At 44.2% G+C, this 8,680-nt stretch overlaps 1 protein-coding gene across 5 annotated transcripts; it reads left to right on the forward strand.

The window, feature by feature from the left end:
* The first annotated feature begins 1,779 nt into the window (after positions 1 to 1,779).
* kel (Kell metallo-endopeptidase (Kell blood group)) lies at positions 1,780 to 8,362 on the forward strand. 5 transcript variants are annotated; one of them, XM_036968988.1, is made up of 17 exons: positions 1,780 to 2,267; positions 2,629 to 3,436; positions 3,581 to 3,708; positions 3,831 to 3,983; positions 4,145 to 4,216; positions 4,333 to 4,527; positions 4,672 to 4,832; positions 4,980 to 5,097; positions 5,209 to 5,304; positions 6,014 to 6,112; positions 6,211 to 6,288; positions 6,487 to 6,548; positions 6,656 to 6,745; positions 6,871 to 6,938; positions 7,128 to 7,288; positions 7,835 to 7,924; positions 8,052 to 8,362. In XM_036968988.1, the coding sequence occupies exons 1-17, from the start codon at positions 2,163 to 2,165 to the stop codon at positions 8,196 to 8,198; spliced, it is 2,631 nt and encodes an 876-aa protein (XP_036824883.1). In that variant the 5' UTR covers positions 1,780 to 2,162; the 3' UTR covers positions 8,199 to 8,362. The 5 variants fall into 5 exon arrangements, with proteins under 5 accessions (XP_036824883.1, XP_036824884.1, XP_036824877.1 ...); XM_036968989.1 differs by having other exon boundaries at positions 1,781 to 2,267; positions 6,502 to 6,548; XM_036968982.1 differs by having other exon boundaries at positions 1,781 to 2,267; positions 3,584 to 3,708; positions 6,445 to 6,548.
* The last annotated feature ends 318 nt before the right edge of the window (positions 8,363 to 8,680 follow it).

The raw sequence follows: 8,680 nt of genomic DNA on the forward strand, positions 1-8,680 counted from the left end.
GGAAGTTATTGTTCAGTATTGTCCTCATTCTCTCACATCAATAATTAAAGGTCTTTACCCCTGGAAGTTATTGTTCAGTATTGTCCTCATTCTCTCACATCAAATATAGTATTTCTCTCTCTCAAATCAAATCAAATGTTATTTGTCACATGTGCCAAATACAACAAGTGTAGACCTTACACTGAAATGCTTACTTAGAAGCCCTTAACCTACGATGAAGTTTTAAGAAAATATCCCCAAAAAATAAAGAAGAAAGTCAGAAAAAATAATTAAGAGCAGCAGTGAATAACAATAGCAGGGCTATATACAGGGGGTACCAGTGTCGAGGTAATTGAGATAATTATGTACATGCAGGTAGGGTTGTTAAAGTGGCTATGCATAGATAATAACAGTAGTAGCAGCGTGGGGGGTGCAAAGTAGAAGCTGTTTAGAAGCTTCTTGGACCTAGATTTGGTGCTCCAGTACCACTTGCTGTGTGGTAGCAGAGAGAACAGTATATGACTATGGGGCCTTCATCTGACACCGCCTGGTATAGAGGTCCTGGATGGCAGAAAGCTTTGCCACAGTGATGTACTGGGTCGTATGCATTACCCTCAGTAATGCCTTGCGGTCGGAGGCCGAGCAGTTGCCATACCAGGCAGTGATGCTCTCAATGGTGCAGCTGTAAAATCTTTTGAGGATCTGAGGACCCATGCCAAATCTTTTCAGTCTCCTGAGGGGGAATTGGTTTTGTCGTGCTCTCTTTACGACTGTCTTGGTGTGCTTGGACCATGTTAGTTTGTTGATGTGGACGCCAAGGAACTTGAAGCTCTCAACCTGCTCCACTACAGCCCCATCAATGAGAATGGGGGCGTGCTCGATCCTCTATTTCCTGTAGTCCACAATCATCTCCTTTGTCTTGATCACACTGAGGGAGAGGTTGTTGTCCTTGCACCACATGGTCAGGTCTCTGACCTCCCTATAGGCTGTCTCATCGTTGTCAGTGATCAGGCCTGCCACTGTTGTGTCATCAGCAAACTTAATTATGGTGTTGGAGTTGTGCCTGGCCGTGCAGTCATGAGTGAACAGGGAGTACAGGAGGGGACTGAGCACGCACCCCTAAGGGGCCCCCATGTTGAGGATCACCCCGACCTGGGGGTGGCCTGTCAGGAAGTCTATGATCCAGTTGCAGAGGGAGGTGTTTAGTCCCAGGGTCATTAGCTGAGTGATGAGTTTTGAGGGCACTATGGTGTTGAACGCTGAGCTGTAGTCAATGAGGTAGAAAGGAGTTCCTTTTGTCCAGGTAGAAAAGGGCATTGTGGAGTGCAATAGAGATTGCATCACCTGTGGATCTGTTGGTGCGGTATGCAAATTGGAGTGGGCCTAAGGTTTCTGGGATAGCAGTGTTGGTGTGAGCCATTACCAGCCTTTCAAAGCATTTCATGACTACAGATGTGAGTGCTCAGGGTCGGTAGTCATTTAGGCAGGTTACCTTAGTGTTCTTTGGCACAGATACATGTTGGTATTATAGACTGACAGGGAGAGGTTGAAAATGTCAGTGAAGACACTTGCCAGTTGGTCAGCGCACACTCGCAGTACACGTTCTGGTAATCCGTCTGGCCCAGCGGCCTTGTGACGTGTCCTCCACTATGCTATCAGTGACGTGTTCCATTGCCAGATGACCTCTAGGACACCCTCGCTCTCTCTATCAATTCATACCAGACCCTCTGCTCCACTGATAGTGACGCGGGTAGACGGCTGTGTGTGCACTGTTTTTGCATTTGAGAAAATGTTTGTCTTCTCGATGCAGGGTAACAATGTGTCCTCTTAACGTTTTGACTTTTTCTGTGTTTCAGAGTTGGGCGGATTTTATTGGCTCTGTACCGACCTGTTGCTTAGGGACATTATGTTCTCATTACATTTGAATGACATTTGAGTTAAAACTCAAAGTCATTTTAGGGTTGAAGAGGATTCCTCCTACACATCAAACACACCCATGTGCATGTCACAGTCTAAATGGATCCACAGTGCCAACTGATAATGTAGCAGAGAGAGAGGTAGGCTGCCAGGTCAACTCTGTTTATCAAAACGTCAGAGGAGGAGGAGAGCAGTGAGTGATGAAAGAAGATAGAGAGCTGAGATGACAGCTGGCTGATGGGGGGAGAGATAGAGGTCTGGAGGTTATGTGTGAGGGAGAAATGAGAAACGTCAGTGGCTGCAACAAGCTAAACCCAGACAGACCGAACAAGACACAACAGAGTATGGCAGAAACCCCAGCAGAGCCTCAGGTAAAACCTGCAGAAGGACTTTTAATTATTTAATGAAATGTTATTATGAAGTTTATGCTGATCCTAGGTGATGTCAAATCAATGTTGGCCTGCCACAGGCTCAACACTTTCTACTTATTGCATCAGTTGTTTTTGGGGGGGAGGGGGTGTTGGAGCAAGCTCTCAATTTTCCTGCCCCTCATACTGTACATTTCAAGTTGCATAGAGGAGTGTCTTCCTGTTTTAAATGCGGTATTAATTAAATGTATATAGAGGACAAGATAGGTTATAAGCCTGTTGTGTCAAATTAGTCTGAAATGAAGCAGAAATGTGTATCATGATAATCCTGATATGAAATTGACTATCATTCAATTTTGTTAAGATTGACTGTGAGCTGCGGCCCCCATCTAATACCCTTTCTGAGCCTCAGCTCCAGTACCAACTACATCCTCTCTCTGAGCCCCAGCCACTACCCCAGCCTGATACCCTTCCCCAGCCCCTGCCCCAGCCTCAGCCAGATAGCCTTCCTGGGCCCCAGCTCCTACCCCAGCCTGATACCCTTCCCCAGCCCCTGCCCCAGCCTCAGCCAGATAGCCTTCCTGCGCCCCAGCTCCTACCCCAAGCTGATACCCTCCCTGAGCCCCAGCCCCAGCCTCAGCCGGATAGCCTTCCTAGGCCCCAGCTCCTACCCCAGCCTGATACCCTCCCTGAGTCCCAGCCCCAGTCTGAAGAGGAGGTGAAGCCCTGGGTGTGGACACGTCGCTGCGTACTCCTACTCTTCCTCCTGGCATCCTCCTTCTGTGCCTCCATAGTGGGCCTGGCCTACTACTCCCAGCAGCACCTCTCACCAGAGAGCACACCGCCAGCCTCTCCTCCATGTACCTCCCCGGCTTGTCAGAGGGCTACCGCCCGTCTTTCCATCTCAGTCGACCCCTTCTCTCAGCCCTGTGACTACTTCCTGTTTCCCTGTGGGTCTGAAGGGGCATCTCTGTCCAACAGGGGGAGACAGAGGGGCAAGGGCATGCCCCTACACCCACAGGGCCACAAGAGCAGGGCAGCACAGGCAGAGAAAGAGAGAGAAAGAGGGAGGAAGGAGAGAGAGACAGGCACGGACATAATAGAAAAGGCTCCAGCAGACAGAATGCCAGACAGACAGACTGCACTACTGCTGACAATGAGGGAGATTTTGGGTGAGAATCTAAAAATGTGTTTATCCTCTGTAGATGTTGTACCTGTTCTTTGGGACAACCATTTAAATAGAACTGCTGAAACCGTTTCCATAACAGGACCTTTAATCCTCACAATTAAACTTTTATATAATGTTCCTCTGTCAGAAGCTGAGGACCGCTCCAGCCCGGGTAACTCAGCTAGGCAGAAGGCCTGTATGTTCTACCGTTCTTGTATGGACACTGGCCCCACAGAGACTGCCGGGCCAGAACCTTTCCTCAGGCTAGTCCACAAGGTCAGATCCCTGGAATAGATTGGTGGGGTATGGTGACTGATTACACCTTCTCTACTCTTATGGTAAAAACTATTTCCCTCTCTCTCTCTCTCTACCCCCCCCCCCCCCCCCCCCTCCTTAAGCTGGGTGGCTGGGCTGTATCAGGCCAGTGGAACCAGACAGATTTCAACTCCACTCTGTCTCTACTGATGAGAGACTATGGCACCTTCCCATTCTTTAGTGTTTATGTGGGCAAGGATCCTAACGACACTCAAGGAGACAAGCGATACATACAGGTCAGTTAGACTGGGGTTCTGGGGCAGTGAAATACCTGATGGGTGTTCTACAGTATATACAGTAATGGATTATATTCATACAGCACTTTTCACTGGAGCTTTACATAAAGGGTAACTTCCCCATCCACTATACATTTATAGCATATACTTTTTTTCTATAGATTGATCAGCCGGATTTTCAGATACCTACTGAATGGAGCAGCAAGACTCAGAAGTCCAAAGCTAACACCCAGGTACACTAAGTCTATATCGGTTCTATAGTATATCATCTATCTGCTGATGTCAACATTTGGCATTATGTCTCTCATCCCCTCTGCTCCCGCTCTTTATTTCTCTCTTTCCCCCCCAGATCCTGCGTCTTTTCCTGGCCTCGTATCAGAGGTTGCTGGCCCTGTTGGGCTCTCCCTCCAGCAGCACCATTCTCCATATAGGCCTGTTCATCTCTCTGTCCTCTGAACTGGCTGTAGCTGCCTCTCCTCTGCCGCATCGCCTGCAACAGGGGCTGCTGTACCAGCGCATCACCATCAAAGAGCTACAGGTGCGGGTGTGTGTGTATGTACTTATGTGTGAGTGTGTGTGTGTCTAGTTCTCTCTCCCTTTACCCTAACCTTCACTAACTCATAGAGCTATTGTATATGTGTACCTGTATTTCCCTATACAGAATGCATCTTTCTTATTTTGTGAACAGACCCTGGCCCCTGCCATTGATTGGCTGGGCTGTCTACAGACCACCTTCCATCCCCACCCTGTTAGCCAATCGGATCACGTCCTCCTGCACAACCTCCCTTACATAGTCCACATGTCCCGCATCATCGGCAAATGGCTGAACAAGCATGAATTGAGTGGCAGGTACTTTATATCAATCAAAAATATCATGCAAAAGACAGTAACCAATATAACAAGGTTTCTCATCACACAAGCTACCTCTGTTACTTACAGCATGGTGTATAGTAATCAGTACACGTTTGTTTGGTGCCTGTCCATCTTTCTGTTTAGTGGCCCTCTTCACACCTTCATGGTCCTCAGTCTCCTCCACACTGTCATACCCGCGCTGGACTCCAGGTTCACTCAGACAGAGAGGAATTTCTCCTTAGCTCTGGGGACTACAGAGGAGGTAACTGAATATGGACTACATTTCCCAGCTTGCTCTTGTAGTTGAATAACACTGGCTTGGAGTGATTATATTGTCTGGGACTTGTAGTTCATTGCTACTTGCCTCTCTCAGGATGTCCCTCGCTGGAGGCAGTGTGTTCTGCAGACTGAGAAAGGGTTTGACACGGTACTAAAACACATACTGAGAGAGACCACCGCATACACAGAGGTGAGAGGCACTGTGTGTTTGTGTGTCTGTGTGTGCATAGAGAAAGCAGAGACAGAAGAGGATGTAGTGTGTGAAATGTGTGATGAAGAATAGCAGCAACAAAATATAAATAGAAAAAGTGAATTGTGTCCTAGGCCTAATTGTCATGAGGAAGAGTTTAGAACACCTTTTAGTGAAAGGGGGATACCTAGTCAGTTGTCCAACTGAATGTATTCAACTGAAATGTGTCTTCCACATTTAATCCAACCCCTCTGAACTGCTACAGAACTAAAGAAATATGGGTTCTGATGAGAAGTATATTTTTTGATGTATGTATAAGTCTTTCAGGGTGTCTTCGATACTCACATTGATGACATTACTAAAGAATTAAGGTGAACAGTAACATTTGGAAGACAAGATGCATTATGACTATAAAATAATATTTTGATCGAACACAATTTATATTAAAAGAAATATCAAAACATAACTAAAATAAATAAGATGGACTCCAAAAACTCCCATTGGCTATTACATTTGTAAATCATGTTATGTAATTATGAACTCAGCTGTATTGATGAATTGTATTTATGTGAACTACAGTATTTATGATTTTCAAATGCGAAAATCTTCAAGAAATATTATTTTTAGCAACAAAATACAAGATAACTACCTCATAAATGTGTTATTACATTATAAGTGTTGTCGAACTTGTATTATCTGTTTCCTCTAGGCAGAGGAGCTGATTCAGAATGTCTATTCCTCCATCAAGTCCAAACTATCTGATCTCAGGTGGACAGATGAGGAGTCTCGCATGTCTGTTTTGAATAAGGTAAAAAGTCAACAGTGGATGTAATTTACAGGAATCCTTATTTAAAAACAACTGTGTATTCATTGTCCACTTGAAATGTACAATCTGTGTTTTCCCAGATTCAGTCTCTAACTCCAAGACTTTCAACTAAAAACAACATTTTCAGTGAAGCTGAACTCAACCAACTGTATTCAAAGGTAGAGTATTTTATTGTAGTGGAACTAGTCTACATTGCCAATAAGATATAGGATTTCTTAATCAATATCACTAATGAATCATATTACCAGTGATGATAATACATTGTACTATATACATACTGGTAGATAATTTTCCCCCATTTATTTAATTAATAGGTGACAATTGACGAACACATGTATTTCTCCAACTACATCCAGTCTCTCTCCCTCCAGCGCCAGAGACCAAGCAAACTCTTTTCCCAGGCTGAAGGAGATGATATGTGAGAGCCCAGTTGTCATGAAAAGTCTATGTGATTTGGTTTGGGTAGAGATGTGTTATTCATATGTGAATATGAGAATTGAGGATTCTCTCCATCTTCTCCTCCAGTTGGTCCCTCACTCCATTTATCTCCGGCAATGAGCTAGTCTTTCCCATAGGGATGTTTGTCCAGCCTCTCTTCCACCCTACCTATCCCAGGTAACCTAAACTCATATTTTTACTATCACATAAAAAACTATGAATAACCAAGTAGTCTTATTGAGATAAATAATCAAATCCCTCAAAGGCGTGTCTTGTTGAGTATTTGCATGTTTTTGTGTCAGGGCCATCAACTTTGGGGTTTTGGGATCTTTGATGGCCAAAGATATTCTCCATCTCCTTCTACCCAACAGTAAGGCAAATAGTCTCAATGAATTACTCTATGATTGTAATGCAGTTAATGAAATTATGTGCAGAGTTTGCATTTTGCACATGTTTATTTGTGTGTATGCATGTGTGTGTAGGTTTATACATGATCCATGTGTGTGTAGGTTTATACATGATCCATGTGTGTGCCCTGACTGTTCACCCTGTGCTTTAGTCCATTCTCAGAGTGTGTCTCCCAGGTCCATAGCAGAGTGTGTGCGGTACCAGTACCTGAGTATGACAGAGGGACCAGGGAGAGAGGGGGCGTTCTCGCTGTCACCGGCACAGCAGCAGGAGATGTGGGTGCAGTACTCTGCTCTGCAGATTGCACTACAGGTCAGTTTTTGGGATTCCAAATATATTCTAGGGTATCTAGGCTATTTCAATTTCAGCACCTTAGTTGTTTTGGTTGATATCAGAGGCATACTATGTTTTGGTTGATATCAGAGGCATACTATGTTGTGGTTGGTATCAGAGGCATACTATGTTTTGGTTGATATCAGAGGCATACTATGTTTTGGTTGATATCAGAGGCATACTATGTTGTGGTTGGTATCAGAGGCATACTATGTTTTGGTTGATATCAGAGGCATACTATGTTGTGGTTGGTATCAGAGACATACTATGTTTTGGTTGGTATCAGAGGCATACTGTGTTGTGGTTGATATCAGAGGCATACTATGTTTTGGTTGATATCAGAGGCATACTATGTTTTGGTTGATATCAGAGGCATACTTTGTTTTGGTTGATATCAGAGGCATACTTTGTTTTGGTTGATATCAGAGGCCTACTATGTTTTGGTTGATATCAGAGGCCTACTATGTTTGTCAAAGCTTTATCTAATTATTTCTCCCTCTTTATCCTTTACTCTCTGTGTCTCAGGCTTACAATCAGAGTTTGAAGAAGTATCCTGGCGACTCCTCTCTCTCAGGCCTCTCTCACACTCATCTGTTCCTTACTTCATTCACTCAGGTAAGGATAACAACAGTAACAGAACACTAATTGCAGATGTCTAAAAGGTTCACTTTAACATGCATATGAAGGTCCTACGAATGGATGTTTTCCTTCCTATAATTGTATTGATTTTATCTTCTTTCAGATCAACTGCGACTCTGACCCGTACCACGAGTTCATGCCCTTTGAACCTTCCTTTCTGGTTACTGTCATCTGTGGGTACTCTAACCTCTGCCCTACGACCCTCTCCTGCCCCAACAAACCCCAGCAGCACCTCTTAGGGACATGCTGACCTACAGATCTACAGTAACATCTCCTACCAAACAAAAAATGCAGAGCCATTGATGAACACACAAGACTGTGATTTAAACAGATCAGTGTGTCCCCCCCCGGGACGGTTGATCTAATGTAGGCTAATATGATTAGCATGAGGTTGTAAGTAACACACAAAAAAAATCTCAGGACATAAACATATCTGATATGGGCAGAAGGCTTAAATTCTTGTTAATCTAACTGTCCTGTCCAATTTACAGTAGCTATTACAGTGAAATAATACCTTACTATTGTTTGAGAAGAGTGCACAATTATGAACTTGAAAATGTATTAATAAACCAATTAGGCACATTTGGACAGTCTTGAAACAACATTTTGAACATATATGCAATGGTTCATTGGATCAGTCTAACACTTTGCACATACACTGCTACAAAATCAAAATTGCGCCTGGGCTGGAATAATACATTATGGCCTTTCTCTTGCATTTCAAAGATGATG

This window comes from Oncorhynchus mykiss, chromosome 3 (assembly GCF_013265735.2).
Source record: "Oncorhynchus mykiss isolate Arlee chromosome 3, USDA_OmykA_1.1, whole genome shotgun sequence".
NCBI lineage: Eukaryota > Metazoa > Chordata > Actinopteri > Salmoniformes > Salmonidae > Oncorhynchus > Oncorhynchus mykiss.